At 41.9% G+C, this 20840-nt stretch overlaps 1 protein-coding gene across 3 annotated transcripts in view; it reads left to right on the top strand.

Annotated features, from left to right (window-relative positions):
• Positions 1-20840, top strand: part of CACNA2D2 (calcium voltage-gated channel auxiliary subunit alpha2delta 2) — a 523930-nt gene that overhangs the window by 278646 nt on the left and 224444 nt on the right. For all 3 annotated transcript variants that reach the window (XM_033140620.1, XM_033140619.1, XM_033140617.1), the window contains exon 4: positions 13866-13925. In XM_033140620.1, the coding sequence (XP_032996511.1) occupies positions 13866-13925 (60 nt within the window). The remainder of the gene's footprint in view (positions 1-13865; positions 13926-20840) is intronic.

Raw genomic sequence — 20840 nt, 5'->3', positions numbered from 1 at the left:
CATTTCATGATCTTTGTTCTGTTCATGAAAGGAAAGCAATAATGCATATTTACACATCTTCCGTGAATGTAAGAGGTGTACATGGCAGAACAATGTGACAGATAACAAAGTATACAGCAACTGCATGTTACATCATTGAGAGAGGTTGAAAGCTAGGGAAGGATAAGCGAAGGGGAGAAAATTCAGGTTGTGGGAGAAATTCTTTCAGTTGGCGGTTTAATGTGAACCAACCTAATTTGCACTTTCTGAACCAATACACAAAGCAGAACACAGCTATCCTTTGAAATTTGCACTTCTCTGAATTGTGTGTTAAAGTTCCTCAACCCAAAAACATGTGTGCGAAATGTATTAGGGGAAAGTATCTGCAAAAATACATATTAGCGAAATTAATGTAGAAAAAAATGAATTATATTTGGGGAAATTGCTTGCAAATATTACATACAAAAATGTGTTTTAAAAGGAATGTGCTTGGAGATGCAAAGTAAATGGCAAGCTGATGTAGAAAAGTGGGGAACTGAGTTTAAGTTTGAAAAATGTGTAACTGAGAAAAATTAAAGTTGATAGATTTATCTGTCCCTTAACTGCTACAGATTATTACCAAGGGATAGCTCAGTTGGTAGAACATGAAACTCCTAATCTCAGTATCATGAGTTTGCGGCCCACGTTTGGCGAAAGATTCCTGCATTGCAGGGAATTGAACTAGATGACCCTCGTAGTCCCTTCAAACTTTACAAGTCTGTGATCCAGTGACATTCAGTAGAATGTGAATATGCTGAAAATATGCCAAGCCATGAGCAGCTAACTCATGGCCCGTGAGTTTCATTCATACACTGAAAGGTTTTTTGTGGTCCCTAAAGACATCCCCTCTCTCCTCCAAATTATCATTTTTAAACGTGTGTGTGTGTTACAAAAACAAAAAAAACAAACCCTGAAGGTTTTCCTTAAACAAGTTTTGAATTGATCACTTCATACATAAGGAGCTCCTGGTGGGTTAATCATGCTACCCTTGGCCTGGAAAAGTTTAGCCACCCTTGTGCATGGCTCTATGATGTGTTACTGCTATCAGCCCTGTCCTGCTCCATCCTTGTGTTCAGTTACCCTGGATATGAAGATGAGAATAGGATAAGAGGTAGTTTCTGGGGAGACAGTGTGCATGTGCTTTCTCAGTAGTGATTACTTCAGTAGCATCACCTTCTTGCTGAGGATTCTGTGACTGGAAGTTGCAGTCCCACCTCTGCGGGAAAATGTGCTGCACTGGAGTCTGAGGAACACCTACCACTGCCTTCCCATGAACTGCCTCGGGTGAGCTGCAAGATCAGGCTTCCTCAAACTCTGCCCTCCAGATGTTTTTGGCCTACAACTCCCATGATCCCTTGCTAGCGGGACCAGTGGTCAGGGATGATGGGAATTGTAGTCTCAAAACATCTGGAGGGCAGAGTTTGAGGAAGCCTGTGCTAGATCCTTGGGGACAAGGTGAAGGAGGAACATCCTGTACTGTGGGGAAGAGGAGGCAGGTGGTAGCACTTGCAGGAATGAGGCAATCGGAGCTCCCCCTCTCCTCCTCGATCATGCTTGCAAACATTTGAACATGGAAGCTCAAATCTGTGGGAGGCTCCTGTTCAAATACCTGTGACCTCTATTTCAAGTCCCCAGGCTGGTTGTTTCCCAACATAAGAACTCAATTCATTGCTTTATTCAGTCTGCTGAGGAAATCCCATGGTTTATGCACCACTATTTTTGAATGCGGCATGAGTTTGGCCAAACTGCAGGAGGCAGTGGAGGATAGGGGTGCCTGGCGTGCTCTGGTCCATGGGGTCACGAAGAGTTGGACACGACTGAACAACAACAAATTTTTGAATGTGCTATATCTGAGGGGGGTTTGTATCACACTAGAAAGGTGCCTAACCACTTCAAAGACCAACTGGTCACAAAATGTGGCCAGACAAAATGTAAGCAGCTTGTCAGCCAGATGTTCAGCTCAGCCCCCTGCAAATATAAAGTTCTGAAGTATAAGTTCTTTTAAAGCAGCAGGTACAATTTCATTGCAAATTAATTTGTTTCACACCATGGGAAATGCTAAGTGTCTTCTCAGCTATATCTCAAGGGAATGACTGGGAAAGCGCATCTGTTTATTTTTAGAGTTTACTCTAGTTAATCAAAAGAATGCTTAAATAATTTCTGAAATCATGTAGCTTTAGTTCTTGTCAGGAGTACCTGTAAGATTTAGAACAAGAGGCTGCTAACCAAGGCGAACCAAATTATTATTTATAATAGTTTTTGTTAAATTTTACATCTTAAAATAAACATTTTACATACTGTTAGATATCCAACGACTTACCTCCTCCTCTTTCCATGGTTCATTTTATTTATCTTTCATTCCTGCATATTTTGCTATAACATTTTAATCAGTTCTCCACTTTTACATCCCTCAGACATTAATTACACTGTTGAATTTATATCAATGCTGTCAGCGTTTTCAGCTGTGTACAATTTTTTTTCCATATACCCAATAAATATTTTCCACTTCTTTGAATATATGTTCTTCTTGCTCTCTTATTCTATATGTTAAACCTCAAGCTCTGCTTAATCTAATGTCTTAAGTTGCCAGTCCTCTTTGCCTGGGACCTCCCTCACTTTCCATTTGGGGGCTAACAAAACTCAGGCCACCGTTGTTGCATACATAAATGAATTTTGCTGACACTGAGGGACTTCAGTCTGAATTATTCCCAAGAAAAGGGACTCCAGTCTTTTTGGGAAAGTTATCTTATTGTTTTTCAGCTCATTATAGATCATTTCCCAAGGCGAACAAAATTAGCTATGTGTATTTCAGAATGAATAGATTGAATTTACACAGCACCTGCAAGTTTCAGCAAAAGGTGTGGATTCTGAACACATGAGCAGGGATGAGCATACTAAGCTCCATCTCCATTGCCTTCTTTGTCTCCTCCATAGGTTGGTGGACAAACTTCTGAAACATTGAACCTTGTATACTTGAGGAGGCTCTCTGCATGCATTAAAATCCTGGTCTACAACCACATAATAGTGAAGGCCAAATGTTTTGGTCACCGCAGAAGTATACACAGAAAAACTAGAAATCCAAAGGTGGGAGCAGTTCCCAGTACTACCACCCCAAAAAACAACAACAACCCAGTGGCTGTACAACGTGAGCATCAGATGGAAAAGAAAAGAGGCAGGTTGGAGAGTAGAATGACCTGCTTAGAAGTAATGTCTGGCTAAAACCCTGAACAGCAGCCCACTCTTAGGTTGTGATGATACACTGCAGCGTTTTTTGTTGCAGGCCCCACTAGTACTCCTGTTTCACTTTATGCTGCTCGAGCCAGGAAGAGAGCAGAGAGAATTGTCGCAGACCCTTCACATCCTGGTCATTACCTGTTTGATTTACTTCCATCCGGACGTCATTACAGACTCTATACACAAAAACGTCTAGGCACAGGAATAGGTTTTTTCCTTGTGCCATTAAACTGTTGAATTTGTAGTTGTGTGCGGAAGGGAGGTCAGTTGGTGGTATGGGGTTGATACTTGGCCAATAAAATTATTCCTGTTCCTGTTCCTGTTCCTATTCCAACAGTAGTTGGTGAGAATCTGTGCTTAGTACAAACTGTAACAGAAGTCCTGATCTTCTCCCTCTACAATTGCACAACAGAGCGTGCGATTCCTCTGCCTCAAAAAACCCATAAGAAAATACAAACACCTACAGACACTGTGAAATACAACAACTAAAGCCTTTGCACAACTGTAATGCATATACATTTGGGCCACAAATCAATAGTTAGATGCCTTTTTCCTATTAAACCGCTTGCTGTAGACAACATTATTTTCCCAGAAAGCATAAGTACTTATTGCCCCCAAATTTGCTGCCAGTTGATAATATATTAGCTAATATTTTCCTAGCTTAACAGTAACTCTGGAAGAAAAATATACTTTAGATACTAAAAGAAGATAGTAAAATAAAACCATTAAACAAAAAAAAAACTCTAACTCACATTTGAAAATGAAATATGCATTTCTTTATCGTTGATAAGAATTAAGTGCACTTTATATGTAGGGAATGTGAGAGTTACAGAGTCCTTAGCTTATTTTTGCCTATTGAGCTATCCTGACTATTCAGCTCACGCAAGAGTGCTAGGCTGAAGTATTATTTAATAAATCTGGGGTGTGGCATGGCAAAAACAGCCTTCCAACAATTCTTAGAAGAATTATATTTAAATGTGACTTGATCAATGATTTTTTTTCCTCTTTCCCTAGCACCGCACTGCACCCTGGGCTTCTTTTAAAAAAAAAACAATAAAAAGTCTTGCTGCCACTTTCGGCAGATTCTTGGCTGCTCCAGCTTCATTGCTTGGACAAAGAATCCTGCGAAAATGCTACTACATCATAGAGTAGCATTGTTCCCAGGGTTACCTTAGGAACCCATTGTTCCCCATTGGCTACCTACCATTTTAGGGAAGATTGAAATTCTTGAAATGTGACTGCCCCCAGTAGTCATTTAATTATTCCCTTCCCCTCCACCTGGGATGAATGGCCCCACAAACGTGGGAAGGGGATATTTGTCACAGCTTTAATCAGGCTGACAGTGAGGAGTGGGCTTCTCTAGGAGAATAATTGCATGATGTAGGCATGGAAAGGATGGCTTGGGGTGAATTATGCCAGGAAACCAATTATGTGGGAGGAATGATGTTCATGGAGATTGGTGTGGGAGCTAAGGTGACTGCTTGCCTATGATTAAGCCAGTGTCTAGAGAGAGAGAGAAGGTGGTTTTGCCCCGCTCCTAAATGTCTTGCGACTTATGCTCACTTACTTTATGGTACCTATAACTCCAGAGGAGCCATTAAGAATTAAGCCATATGCTGCCCTGTTTTTGTCTCTTGGTCATGCCAGAGCATGACAAGATTGTTAATATCTTGAATTGGTGTCAGTACAGATCAGTTCCCAAAGAGTCCTGAACTCAGCTGGCACCCATACTACTATTTATTGCTGCATTATTTATTTATTTTGTAATTGCTCAGGAAAAAAAAGAATTCAAAGTGGCTTACAATAGTAAAATCAGCAAACAATAAAAATGTAAAAACATAATCAAGAAAATTGAAAAGTAAAGCAGTAAAAAAGATACCCCAACATATCTAGTATTACTTACAAGCACTCAGTACAGAAAAGTGTTTTTTTAAAAAAACAACAAAACATTCTAAAAAAAAATCTCAATTTTCAGCTGACTGCAAACTATTTTGCTTATTAACACTATCAATTACTAATTCAACAGTAATTTTATCACTACCCTCGTATCTAGTGTTAATTGTTAATTCATGGCTGTTCTGATTACTTTTTTTTGTTTGCCTTGCATGGCTCTGTTATTATATCTGGGGGGGAAATTCCCTCATGGGAGGGAACCATGGCTTTCCTCTGTGGGGAAAAGTGTAAAAATGAACTTTGCTATGTACAGACTTTATTCGCAAGCTGCTTAGTCCCAGGAACCTCTATCCCATTAAAAGATGGTGGTACATCTCTGGAGAGAGATCCAGTCATGTTGGGTAATCATTTGACAATATAGAGACAGGTTGCCATTTCCCACCCCCATTAAGCAGTCTTGAAGGCACAAGAGGCAGTCACTCTTGTTGACTCTATTTAGGTGTGGGTCTGATTAGTGCCTGCATGTAAGATCTTCTAGGAACCACATTATGTCACCTTGAATTACATGATGGGATAAAAAAAAGAATATAAATATAATAAAATAAAATTTATCAGTAAGACACATCTCCAAAATATTCCTTTTGGGTGGCACCATGGATAATTTTGCTCATAGGATCTGACTGATCAGTTGGGAATCAGGAAATGGATTGTCTCATGTTATTATAGTGCAAGAACCTTTCTACAATACAATGCACCACTTTGCTGGCTGTGGTGTACACTGTGGTCTCGATTGCATGGGTAAAAGGAGGTAGGGTTGGTGAGTCTGCAAGCTGTCCTGTCCAAAGAGGGGAATTACCCAGAGCATATCTGCACAGCTAATCCACCAAGCCAAATACAACCCCACCTACGTGTAACAGTATGTCAGATACTCAGTAAACCTCCACTTGGCACTGGGGAAACAGTATTTGACAGATCACAATAAGGTTAGTATGGCATATTTGGATTTGTAGGTCACAAGTTGTGTGGAGTCTGAGATATCAAGGTGAATAAGCGAATACATTTTGTTTATGTTAGAATTGTGTGTGCTTTTTTGTCATTGCTAGAAATCAGGGTGCCTACTGTGTTCAGAGCCTGCAATAAATGTTGCCTTGATGGATTTCAGGGAGGTCTGATGCAGTAATGTGTTAAATAGGTTCCTTAAAGGGTGTTTATCTTAGTAGATTCACAGCTATTTTCCTGTTCATTGACTGGATTAGCCATAGAGCTCTGGATAAAGCACTGTGCAAGGTGTTCATGCTATAGCATGTGTGAGTGAGTGAGTGATTGTGTGTGTGTGTAAGCAAGATGTTCCCAGTTTTTGTAAGGCTTGCAGTGAAACACACTTGTGATTATACTTCATGCAGATCCCTGCTAAGGTCAGGGAACAGGATATTCATGAGAAATATCAAAGCAAAGAAGATGAATTTTAACAGGGATAAATGTAAAGTACTACACTTGGGCAAAAAAAATGAAAGGCACAAATACAGGATGGGTGACACCTGGCTTGAGAGCAGTACATGTGAAAAGGACCTAGGAGTCTTGGTAGACCATAAACTTGACATGAGTCAACAGTGTGATGCAGCAGCTAAAAAAGCCAATGCAATTCTGGGCTGCATCAATAGGAGTATAGCATCTAGATCAAGGGAAGTAATAGTACCACTGTATTTCGCTCTGGTCAGACCTCACCTGGAATACTGTGTCAGAGCCTGCAATACTGGAATACTGTGTCCAGTTCTGGGCACCACAGTTCAAGAAGGATACTGACAAGCTGGAACGTGTCCAGAGGAGGGCAACCAAAATGGTCAAAGGCCTGGAAACGATGCCTTATGAGGAACGGCTTAGGGAGCTGGGTATGTTTAGCCTGGAGAAGAGAAGGTTAAGGGGTGATATGATAGCCATGTTCAAATATATCAAAGGATGTCATATAGAGGAGGGTGAAAGGTTGTTTTCTGCTGCTCCAGAGAAGCGGACACGGGGCAATGGATTCAAACTACAAGAAAGAAGATTCCACCTAAACATTAGGAAGAACTTCCTGACAGTAACAGCTGTCCGACAGTGGAATTTGCTGCCAAGGAGTGTGGTGGAGTCTCCTTCTTTGGAGGTCTTTAAGCGGAGGCTTGACAGCCATCTGTCAGGAATGCTTTGATGGTGTTTCCTGCTTGGCAGGGGGTTGGACTGGATGGCCCTTGTGGTCTCTTCCAACTCTGATTCTATGATTCTATGAAATACAGTCCTTGTTATTCTTTAGTACTATTTAAGGAAACTATAATCAAGCCATGTTCCTGTGTGGTGGTGGTGAAAAATAAGTGCTGGTGCTAAAAACCAGGCCCTGCAATTAAGAACTTGCTATGGAGCTTAAATAAGGGATTGTTGGGTGGGTGATGGGACACCAGAAGCAAAGAGCAGCTACCACTGCATCTCTTAAACCCTTCTTTATGTTGTGAAGAATTCAGCACATTGGAGAAATTGAAACTGAATGATGTGTGTGTACCCATGTATAATTTTAATACTGAATTATAATAAGTGCTGGAGAAAATAAAGGTCTAACCCTGCAGCCATCCACATTCCCTTCTACCCTTGGGCTGTTCAAAATGGGCAATAAAGTAAACAATGCTTTCATGTACTGCTTCCCTAGTCTACATCCTTGTGACAAATGGTTTTGCCCTCCTGATTGACACCTGAACCCTCCCAGGTCAAGGCTGGCTCCATAAGCACAGCTGCAATTATTCTCCTTACCTGGCAGCATTCCCCTTTCCGAACTGAAGCAAAGACTGACTAGTGCCAGAAGGGGGGCTGTCATTTAGTTTGCTTTCTGTTTTTAATTTACTTGCTGGTGCAAAATTGATCCCCCTGGAAGTCTCTGGCCTCTGTATATTCACACCTATCGGCTTAATAAAAATAAGAAAGAAAGAAAACCCCAACCACTGCTACTTCTCAGCAATTTCATTATACAAATCAATTCTCTGCACTTTAATTTCTTTATCCCCCACTTCCCAGCTTTTATTTTGTTGAGCTGTTGGGCACGGGATTGTGGGAAACTTTCCTATCTGCCATAGGCTGCCTCTGAAATGCTTCCATATACATTTGCATTCAGCTGAGAAACAGACGACAAAATGGCAGTACTTGGAGAGAATTAAAATAAATTGTCTGTATTTGGGTGGCAAAGAAAGATTCTGATGCATTTCACACAGCACTGTAAAAAGCATTAGCACAACAAACTAGAGGCAGTGTGTGTTTTGCTGGACAGCAGAGAAGGAAAAGGCATTTTCTAGATGACACCAATTTAAATCATTCCATCCCTGCCCCATTTATAAATGCTTATGTTTTTGGTTGTTGTTGTTTTTTTAAATCCCCTTTCTTGAAATGTTTCCCAGGATTGTCCTCCTGAAATAGCTGTGGTGCCATGGCTAGGAGAAAACTCCTATATGGAGCTGCAGGTGGTATACTCTGATGTGCAGCAACTTATCACCACTTAGGATCTCCCCACTCATGCCTACTGTGTCTTGCTGTAGGCGCTTGGGCTGCATTATAGCTGCTGCAGCAGCTGAGAGCTGTACACCCCTGGTACTTGTAAGCAGGCTCAAGGACAAAGATATACCAACACCTTCCTTTAGACATAAGCTGATTTAAAATTATGGGCAGTACAACTGACATACATAGGCAGGCCTGGTGCTCTCATCTTGCACTCTCAAGAAACAAAACCCTTAACATTACACATCCCCCACCCACCCCACCCCAACCTCTGTACAATAAACCATAACCCCAAATTTTCATTTTAAAAAAAGACTTGCTTGCTTGCATTTGTAAGAATCTGTGGTTTGAGGCAAAATATACTGGCACCCTTTCTCTTCTTTCAATGAAAAGCTTACCTATGCCTCATTTTAAGTGTTTTACTCTCCCTTGCTGCCCTAGGGAAAAAATAATGCAGAGGCCCATGCTACAAATCCCTTGTACCACAGTGAATCTTGTACTATGTGCCAAAAAGCTCAGGATGTTAGGACTTGGGCTTTGTACACTTGCAGTAACACCTTGAATTGAGCCCAGTAGCGCACAGGCAGACAGCACCGTGCTTTTAGAATGGGTCACATTTCACTGCCCCCTTAACAGCTGGGCAGCCACATTCTGCACCCACTGCAGCTTCCAGATTGTCTTCAAGGGTAGCCCCATACGGAGTATACTGGAATAGTCCAATCATCAAGTTATGGTACCATGGGTTACTGAAACCAAACTATCCCAGTACTGGAAACAAGCAGTTCATACCACTAAGGCCACCTGAGCCTCCACTGGTGGCATTGGATAAAGGAGTATCTCCAAGCTTTGTACTTCTCCCTTCAGATGCACTTCCACCAATAATATACCGTGTCCCCACCCCCTCTTTGGAACACATACTAAAGAACCAAATGTTTGCAGCTGTGGGAGGGGTAGGGAATATCATGGCAACAATTGAGCAGATGAAAGCACTTCTCATGTAGCTCTCAAGAGCTTTGCAAAGGGCTGGGGAGAGTCGAAAAGCTGGAAGGGTGTAAAACAGAATTGTGCTGTCCTGGAAACAATCCACATCTTTCTTGGAAGGCCTATCTCACACCCCAGAAACCTTTCAACAAGAGTTTTTAAGAGTAAGTGCTGATAATTTTTTTCCCCATGGGCCTTCACTGGAATAGCTGCTGTCAGGCACAAAACATCTTCCCCAGGCCTTGGGTGTTTGAATTTTCTGTTTGAAGAGTCAAAAAACATCTTTGCCATGGCATTAGCTGCTTTTGAAGCAACCCCAGGTTTTGTTTGTGTTTTCTTACCTGATTGCGATGGATCTGTTTTCATCCCTAATTTTCAGCTGACTCCTGTATATTTTGGAAATAGGCATTAAATAAATAAAGCCATAGGAGATGAGTGCAGCATCCCTGGGAGGAGAACCATTTATTGTCCCTAACCTCCTTGAAGAACTTTTGAGCCTCCTGCCCTTTTAAGCTCCTGGTGGCCAAAGGGGCTGGGATGATGAGGCTTGGCGGACAGAGGATGCACTGCTCTTGACAGTGCTGAAATCCTGCCCCATGGCTTCCTGCTAAGTAATGAGGCATGCTTCTGCAATCACTTCAACGGCAAACTCTACAAAATCACTTTGGGTTTTTCTTTCCTTCCCTCCCTCCCTTTCGCCCCCTTTTTAAATCTCATACATTTTAAGCAAAGAAGATGGCTCTTGCATCTGCATTTAACATCCCGCTTGATTAGATCTTGTCAGGCTGTCTTTAAATGCTATCTCAGCCTGGAGGTTCTTGCTGCAGCCTGTAATTAAAGGAAGAGCTTGTTCAGATATCTTACCTGATTCCTCAGCCCCTTCACAGCTTCACAGGAATGCCTGGCGCATTGCGACTGGTTGGATGCTATGCATACATACACTGGCTTTCCTCGGAGATTGAATTGGCAGTGTAAAAATAATCTGTCAAAGTGAAGGAAAAGTAAATAGGCCTCAGACAAAAATCACCACTCTGGTAAATCCTGTAACCACCAAATTAGAATGAGTGATCCTCTGTAGACAAAGACTTTTATTTTCACCAATAACTCAGCATGTTGGCTTGGTTCTAGCTACATGGGTGTCCTATAACTTCCTGCTAAGCAATGAAATCTGCTCAGCAATTGATTGCACTGTAAATTCTGCAAAAATCACTCTGAGCCTACAGGCTGGCAAAAATGTTATTCCACCTCTGCAAGAGACAGAAGCTCAGTTTGCAATACCAAACCATGGTTTAACATGATGTGCACTAGGTGGAATGAACCTGAGCAATGCCTTGGGCACACACACACACACACACACACACACACACACACCACACTTTACTGTCTTCCTTCCAGGCAGCTGGGAGAAGGACTTCACCAGCACTGTCATGCCTTATGACCCAGAGGTATTGGTATAAAACAAATTGTGATTAAACATTGCCTGCGGTTTGAAGTTGGCTTGTTGCTTTTTAAAATATTGAATCCTGGCCCATGGTTCATAGAACATAACAAGACAAGATAGTGTGAAAGCAGAACTAGCTGCTGGTCAAGTAGTCTATGCTAAGATAACCTAAGCTGTGAAATTTCTCTGAATACTTCTCCCCGCTCCCCAAAAATGCTTTCTTTTTTAAAACCCTACCGGAAGAAGAATTCCACTTGGCAAAATGTTCTCCACTTACTGCCATTCCTTGCTCCCTGAAATGCAGCAGAGTGTCCTAGAATAGCATTAGGCTTAAAGGCATAGTAGGGAATGCAAAACAGTGGCCAATACAGTTACCGCTTCTGCCATTTACAGAAGCAGCCAAAAAAACACAAAACCCTTGGGGGGGGGAGAGAAATTGCTACTGCCAATGCTAATGATGGGCCCAATCCCAAGAAACTTGTTGGGAAATTTCGCCACCCCCCTGGTTAAAATTGGTTAAATGGTTCTTCACCACCACCACCCATTTTCTCCGAAAATAGTGTAGAGATTTTCAACAGTCCATTTGCATACAGCTGTATTGTAGTGTTACATGTGAACACAGTCATGGTACGTGTGGGTGTACTCCACCATGCTTCAATATAAACTAAGAAGGTATAGGCCTTCCCTCTGAACATTGCTTGAAACTGGTCAGTGAGCCTCATGTTGTTTCGCTGCTGCCACCAACCTCAAGTTGGCAGCCTGGCAGCCTCCTGCTCCCTATTTAGCCTGGAATACAGTAGGTCACTTTGGAGACAAATGTGCACGTCAGAATTAGATCAACAGGTATCAGTTCAATAATGTACCTCTTGGAAACAAATAACATCTGGTATGGTTTAGCTTCTCCTCCTCTAGATGGTGCACATTTGCAGTACAGTCCTGGGAATAATATTAGCCCTATTCTGCGTTCCTTTTTCACTCATGAAAACAATATGTGTGTATGGTTTGATACCTTGCTGGCTAGCCCCACTCATACCTTCACATGCCCACTTTCACCAGCTTATTCAGTTAACCACCAAGTCCAGTATGTTACAAAATGTGATTCCTATTTTGTCGGTCCCGAAGTACATTCATTTCTAATTTCTTCATCTCCTCTTGTATTTTTCTGTCTGGCCTATTCCTTAGAAGAGTACCATGAAATAGTCTGGTAAGTGTCTAATGAGGATGTTTCGTCCCAATGGGCTTCATCAGCTGTGCGTGGTTCGCTGCTGTATATAACAGCTACATGGATCTTATTCATGATAGATTCTTAGTTGGGGCGAAACAGGGGAATATCCAGGAATCCTTGTCTTTGTCTACCTGTGCCAGCATCTACCAGTGCCAGTTTCTTATGTCTACCAACCTTATCATCCTCATTAGACACTTACAAGACTATTTCATGGTACTCTTCCAAGGAATACGTCAGATAGAAAAATACAAGAGAAGATGAAGAAATTTTAATATGTTATGTCATGATGTTGATTTTGAAGTTATGAGAAGATGTATCTAATTTTGAGAAGTAGTTTCTAGTAAATAACTTCACAATTGTTATTATAGATCAGCCTATTGCATTTATGTGTTTTTTTTAAGTGGATTTGCATAATATAAGCATTCTAGTGGTTTTGATTTCACTTTCACCAGGAGTCAGTGTCTGGCAGCTGAGCATAGGTGTTTCTGCTCCCCTAATGGAGCAATCTCATGAGAGCATTAAAAAGAGCTTGCTTGACCAGACCTATCTAATCCAGCATCTCATTCTCACCGATGCCTGTGAGAAGCATGCAAGCAGAACCTGGCTCCCATGCACAGTTCTGGGGCTTCCCCTGCCCCCCCCCAAAGGGAAATCAGGGGGGAGAATGAGAGGAAAGCTTTGCAGTGCCAATAGGAGTCATTGTGCTGCCTTCCAGTAACAGAATGGGCTACTTGAACCCAGCCCCCTGTGTGTGAATAAATGCCTGGATAGGATTGCTATTGTTAATGTATCTGTTGTGAACCACTTGAAGTATACTATTTGCAGGAACCTGACTTGACTAATACTCCTGTTTCTCCCCGGGAATGAAATGGTTTGCATTGACTTCTATAGGCAAGAACACATTTGAGACAGGAGCAAATTAGGGTCATTCCTAAACTACAGGCACCTTGAATTATGCTATAGATTGTATCCCCCTCCCCGCCCGCATTTTATATTTTGTGAGTTACTCAGGCCTTCTTGGTGGTGGGAAGCGATGCATGAATTCAATTAACTAACTAACTAAATTAACTTAAATGTGGGAGAAATGAAGTTGCTTCCATTGCAGGCAATTACTGAGGTGAAGGCAAATCCGGGACCCCATGAGCAGCTCTAGCATTAGGGACAGAGGATAGATTTTGCCCTAACTTCAACATCATCACAGATTGCAGCCCGTTTTTGCCCACAAACCCCGATGGAAGCCAACCTCCCTTATGAAGGAAAGTAAATTCACCTCATAAAAGACTTTGAAGCACAAGGCTTCTCACAGGTTAGCTCCTTTAATTAAACAAGATCAGATTTGCATACAGAAGATGGTCATGGGAACCCATAAACCTTTAATTAATCTCTTTTCATAACAAGAACTGCTTTAGTAAGGGTGCTGAAAATGCTTTGCTACCTTGTAAGCCCCAGGAATGATGTAGCTGGTTCCTTATGTGCTAGAACAGCGTTAAAATAACTGCTCTTTCATTATTGCAGTTCGCATTACCTCTCTGTGGACTTACCCTCTCTCTTTTCCATTTTCAGAGACTGGCTGATGCGGCTGAGAAATTTCAGAAAGCCCATCGTTGGCAAGACAACATCAAGGTAAACCTCTTTTTTGTGGTCTGTAATTATATCAAGGACTGAACACACACACACACACACACACACACACACACACACTTCAGTGTTACATGTGCTGTCAAACCCCTTCTTGCAAGTGAACTTTTTTGAAACCCAGATGCAATGGGTGTTTGTTTGTTTGTGTGTCCAACATAAAATAAGCATGACTGGTGTAAGCGCTTCTATAAATACATATGTCTGATAAAAGAAAGGCCTTCACATTCCAGCTGCAGCAAGGCTCGTATTACATTTCAGGCACTTTAGAGATGGGTGTGGCGCTATCATTGTGCTCATGCCTTTTGAAATTCATTGTAGGTCAATATAAATATTAAGTGACCAAATTAAAATAAATTCTTGAATACAACGAGGTCCTTAAATACATCTTTTCCCCTCTGCTTCTCATTCTCAGAATACTTCATAAAGCCATTATGTCTTCGTTCTCTCTATTTTCCACTTCCTTTTTCTTCCTCAGCTCCATCACTCCTTCTCCTTTCCAGCTCCTTGGTTTTCCAGAAAGCTCTGTATTTGCAGGTGCCCTGCTATTTGCTTGTTAGTCCCCCTGTGCCGGCCAGCCAAAATGAAAGTGAATTCAGTCATTTTGAGCTCACTTTTAGTATCGCCTCTATCTGCATGTGCAGGTAATAAGACGAGGCAGACAGCAGGATATGGAGGTGCAACTAACAGTTAAAAGCTTTGTTTTTGAGTTGCTGTGGAGAGCTCTGTTACGAACGTGCCATCTTAATAGCGCAAGAGGCATGATGTGCTAAGAGGTGGCCCTACAGGCAAGGGTTTGCTCAGTCCAGTTGTGGTGGTGGTGGGGGGGGTTGGGTTCTCGCATATGAGAATACAATGGCGTTCACATTTTAATAATATTTGATGCAACTCATTTCAGTTGGAGTTTGTTCAGGAGGAGGTGAAGAGCAATCTTAAGATGGTGACAAGCAAATGTTGCTGTTTTAATGATTGCATTTGACTTTGTAATTATGGCGGCGCTAAAGCTCAGCAAGAAATCCTGGCATTCTGCTCGGAAATGCATTTAAATTGTAACATGAAGACAAAAGAGAGGGAAAACTCCCTTCCTTTCAGAGATAGCGTTAGGGCAAATAAGTTTCTTAAAGAATGGTTCTTCTGTCTGGTTTCATATTCCAGCTGATAGATGCTACAGGAGAGCAGTTCTCTGCTTTGGGGGGGGGGGCATCAGAGTTTCCCCACTAGATGCCATCTTCATTCTTCTCTGCTTATAGCACAGTGTTACGCAGAATATGTAGGGGTAATCTGGCGGGACAAGCGATGAGAGAGCCTTAAGGAGGTTAGGGGCTTGATAAAGCTTGGGGTCCCTTTCCACCTTCTTTTTCAGCTTCCTCTCCTAATATAAATGAGCACCTTCGTCTCCAGAATCAACATCCAAACCTGCTGACAGTGAAAGGATATAATGTTTTTCCTTTTGCTGTCTCTTAAGAAAAGGAAACCATATTTTGATAAACTTATTTAGAAGAATGGGATGGTGGTTGTGGGGAGCAAAAAGCTCCCCACAGTGAAGTTCACTAAAAACAACAACAACAACAACATTGAAAATCTGAATCCCACCCCCTTGCCAAAACAATAGTTCTCCCACAGCAAAGGGCACGTTCCACAGCTTGCCATTCTGCTTGCTCCAGTGGGATACATTATTTTTTATAGAGGTAACTTGACATTCCTTTTACTTCTTTAAAGGATCAAGGGGCAAGCACTCTGAGCACTGCTAAAGTCTGTTGTTATAACTTTACACCTGAGTGAGTTCGAGACCTGAGAGTCAACCAGAGCATCATTTGTGAAAAGACAAAGGGGTGAAACACACACTGAATGGCAATATGCAGCCCACTGAGACCTCTTGTGGCACAATGGAAGTTTCTGTTAAGGAAGGAGGAAAGAAGAAGGCAAGGACATTAGGGCCTGTAGTGAATGGGGAAATATGGAGTGTACATGTGTGGAAAACAGGGAAGTGAGGCAGGAATGGAACCTGGAAGGGACCACAAAGAACATGTGAACATACTCATGATTCTGGGTATTCGTAGAACCCTGCACTGTGCTTTGAAGCCCCAACAATCAGCAGATAGTCAGGATTTTGAATTGCCTTGCAAAACCCCTCTTTGGCCCATCCATGACTTTACCTTCCCCTCACCTGATGCCATGTATGATGTCAGGTGGAGGACAGGAAGGTGTGTCTTGACTAAAAATGGAATGGCAGTCCAAATGCAGAAGACTGGTGGACCTAATTAGGCCCACAAGCCAGAAATTCCCCATTCCTGCTATATAGGCTGCCTTAACAAGTAGATCAGAAGCTAAAACCTATTTAGGGAAGGGAAGAGGTTCATTTCGTATGAGAAATATAGAGTGGTTGGTCATTCATGCACAGGATCCAAGGGCCTTTCCTGAAAAAAATGTGCTTCTGTCCTGCGTTTTCCCAGCATTCAAAATAGTTATTCCATTGCCCTTATAAGCACTGAGTGGAAGGTGGTTGCACCAATGTCATGGGCATGGTGACTCTTATACCACTGCACACTTTATCAACATAATCCTGCAACTTTAACGTGTCCAGCAATAACAGCACTTTGTGGTAGGCAAGGTTTGCTACCCATGTGTTTGACTTCTCTGCATTTTGTTTCATAAACCTGGATTTATTCAGTGTTTTGCTGGCATGCCAAAGGCACAAATTGCTCTGCTTCACAAGTTATTTTCCCGTGTTGGGTAATTTTACTGTTAGTATGAATTATTGAAATATACAAAATGTCCATAACAAGTGCTGCTAAAGCAAACTGGCTTCCAGATTTTAGGCTTTGAAAAATTAGCTGGCTCTTTATAGGAATTGCATCCCACCCATCACCTCTTCCTCTGCAATCTTTAATGGTATCTGTAGGGGAAGCAGCTTTTAAAAATAGATCCATGCCTCACAATGAGGAATACTTAAAATACCTGATTCTTCTCATTCAGTCAGAGATGGGATAAGATGCCTGTGAAGAGTAGGTGTGAAATTCACTTTTTTTCCTATTCAGGTATCGTTCAGATTTGTTATAACCTTAATGTAAGAGATTCTATGTCACTATTCAAAACTGAGTAGGTTTAATTTATTTAACTCTTGCTAACTTTGGTTAGCGAGAGGGGCGCTGGTGGCGCTGTGATCTAAACCACAGAGCCCCAGGGCTTGCCGATCAGAAGATCGGTGGTTTGAATCCCTGTGATGGGGTGAGCTCTCATTGCTCGGTCCCAGCTCCTGCCAACCTAGCAGTTCAAAAGCACATCAAAGTGCAAGTAGATAAATAGGTACTGCTCTGGCAGGAAGGTAAAAGGCATCTCTGTGTGCTGCTCTGGTTCGCCAGAAGTGGCTTAGTCATGCTGGCCACATGACCCGGAAGCTGTACGCTGGCTCCCTCGGCCAGTAAAGCGAGATGAGCGCCGCAACCCCAGAGTTGGACACTACTGGACCTAATGGTCAGGGGCACTATTTCCAAAAGCTATGTTGAGAATGAGAAACCTCTGGCCCATGCAGCTAACCCAGCCCACTCTTTGGTAAAATCTTTTGTAAAATCTTTGGTTCATGCCAGAATATTCTCCCCAGTTTCTAAAATTGGGCATTGTGTGGAGAACATACATGGGAAGAACCCAGGGTCAACTTATGAAACTTAAGGGTCATTAATTCAGGAAAGACAAAATAAAGTAGTACTTCACACGGTGCATAGTTAAACTATGGACTATGATACCATAATATGCAATGATTACCATCTACTTGGATGGTAGGTGGTAAGGTTGGAATCTTATTTTATTTTTTTAATTATTATATTTCAGGAATAACAAAAAGAAAAGACAAAATACAAAAATACAAAATATAAAATACAAACACTACAAATCCAAAAAATAAAAACTACACTTAACTGAACAACAAAGAACTAAAACACCAAAAATACAACAAATAAATCCTAAGCATCCTTATACTTATTTAATTCTTACTTATTGGACTTCCTCCCATCTTCTATGCTGCGTTCATTACAAATTTACTTTAGTAACTTTATAACAACTTTAAATCATCGTTCACAATTAATCTATACCTTATTTATCTATCATCTTATCTCTAACTTTAACAACTTATATCATTCCTATACACCTTAGCAATTCTAGCAATTATATCCTACTTTTTCTAAACATAATCTATGCTGTTGCCATTAGTTCAACTGATTTCCAGTTCAAATCTCTATCTTTTCACATTTTTTCATATAGTCTCTGAATTTCTTCCAATCTTCTTGCACCGCTTCCTCCCTCTGGTCTCGGAGTTTGGTAAGGTTGGAATCTTAAAAGAGGATTTGACAAACCCATGGAGGATAAGGCTGTTGATGGCTGCTAGTCATGATGGGTGCAGCTTTGGGTTCAGAGTTAATATGCTTCTGAATGCCAGTTGCTGGGGAACATAATCAAGATAATGCCAGGGCTTTTCATATGTTCTTAACTAACCCAGTGTTACGATAGACACCATAGTTTCTCCCTCCCTCTCCCTCTCCGCTGTATGTAGCAGTGTGCATACCATGGCAACTATAGCTGACTTACTAGGATATATTAGGAGCAAAGGTGGCCTTGGGCCCCTTCTGGCTGTAGCAAGACTAGAGCACAATTCCTTCCACTTGGGTTATGTTTTCATCACTCCAGCTTCCATTTCCTTAAACCAAAGCCCACAACCAAGTGGGTTTTATTGTTTCAGTTTACAAGAGAAATGCCCTCAGATGCCCGTTTTCTCCTTGGAAGGCAGACAATATCTCTGGGCTTCAAGGTCGCCTCACTGACAACTCCAAATTGCTAGCTCTGAGCCTGATTCCCATAGGAGCGTCTCCACTCCCATCAAGATATTATTAACATCACTGGAGCACAAGCACAGGGAGCCAGAGGGCAGCCTCTATGCTTTTCTGCATTTCAAAACAGCAAGACTAGCAGGCAATGGCTGACTCATGCAAGCAGACATGAAGTGAGCAGCTAAAGTTATTGTTCCAGGACAGACAGATGAGCCCCCACAGCACTGAGGTTAGCATGCTCCACCTTGACCTGTCCCTTGATTTGGGTGCCTCGGAGCCTAGCCCCTCTTGACAACATCAGCATCAAAGAAGGATTTTCAGCTTTACAATTTGGCATTTGTAATGGGCACCTGTCTGGTAAAATCTTTGGAACAGCATAGCAAATAGATTTTAAATGTATCTGTATTCTCTCGTTATCCACTTGCCACCACGCTGAGTGGCTTAGATGCCAGTCTGCCCTAGCCTGGTGTTTTCTTTGATGTAGCGACCCAAAGTATGTTCCATATTAAAGGTAAAGGGTAAAGGGACCCATGACTGTTAGGTCCAGTCGTGGACAACTCTGGGGTTGAGGCGCTCATCTCGCTTTACTGGCTGAGGAAGCCGGCGTATAGCTTCCGGGTCATGTGGCCAGCATGACAAAGCCGCTTCTGGTGAACCAGAGCAGTGCACGGAAATGCCGTTTACCTTCCCGCTGGAGCAGTACCTATTTATCTACTTGTACTTTGACGTGCTTTTGAACTGCTAGGTGGGCAGGAACTGGGACCAAGCAACAGGAACTCACCCCGTCACGGGGATTCGAACCGTCGACCTTCTGATCGGCAAGCCCTAGGCTCTGTGGTTTAACCCACAGCACCACCTGCGTCCCTATGTTCCATATTAGTCAGCTACAAACTTCCATTTCTGTGGATTATAATCACTGCTATATAGACTTTGGATCTTCAGGGCAATGCAAACGCGGCACTTATCCAGAAGGAAAAAGCTGCCGGTCAAAATAACAATTATAAAACCTTACAGTACAAGAAACAAAAGCCTGTATGATTCTGAGATTTGTGTAAAGTTTAAATAGAATTTACAATTCCATATTTCTGGGAGTTCCACAAATATTTCAGCATGTAGCAGCACACGTTCCTCCTCCTCAATTTCTCCAAGAGCTAATAAGGACTTTGCATGGCTTTTTAAACAGGAAGGGTAGATTCAAGGTATGGAATTTGAATCTTAATAGATTGGTACTAGAAATATGACATAAACTTGTAAACAGTCAAATTGATTAACAATTGCACCAGCCTACCTAGAAAAGAAGATAGATAGATAAATCAGGACTGAACATTTCTATCAAATTGTAATCTAATCATTAGTCATATAATTGATTCAAGAGTCTTAATTAATATCTTGACATACACAAGGCAGGCTAGATTATCATAAGGCTTTTGCATGATTGTGCAAATCTTCTGCTCAAAGCAGTCTCACTGCTATGAAGTTAGTATATACCTGGCACAGGAATAATTTGAATGATTTTGAGACCCCTCTGTCCGTGTGCAGCAGAGTCTAATCAAAGTGTCACAGGCTACTGCTGCAGGGTTGGGGGGACACTTGCTGTGGGAATGAACAAAAGCCATCTTTGTGGGGTGACACCACGCTGGCTGTTGTTATCTGCCATTGGCAGGAACATAACCTTCCTCCTGGGCTGGTAACAGCAAGAAGCGCTGACCTTAGTGAACAATGCAAAGGCCTCTGTATGTGACTTACTCTCCCCCCCCCCCAAAGCCATAGATGTTTTTTTGCCTGTTGTTTGCGACCCATGGGGCATTGTGCCATCATGCAAACATTAGCAAATCATATTTCATCTCTGTTATCTCAGGCATTCAGAACCCCCAGTATAAAGAAGAGCTTAAAGACTCCACTCCTTCATCATCTCTGCTATGCCTGGTTAATTCATCTTCTGCACCACTTCCAATATCTCTCTCTCTCTCTCTCTCTCTCTCTCTCTCTCTCTCTCTCTCTCTGTGTGTGTGTGTGTGTGTGTGGCTTTTCCTTCCTTATTCTTCCTCAAAATTATTGGGAACTTAGGAAATTTACAAGGAAA

The sequence above is a fragment of the Lacerta agilis genome, chromosome 2 (genome assembly GCF_009819535.1).
Source record: "Lacerta agilis isolate rLacAgi1 chromosome 2, rLacAgi1.pri, whole genome shotgun sequence".
NCBI classification, from domain to species: domain Eukaryota; kingdom Metazoa; phylum Chordata; class Lepidosauria; order Squamata; family Lacertidae; genus Lacerta; species Lacerta agilis.
This window is presented reverse-complemented; position numbering and strand designations above follow the sequence as displayed.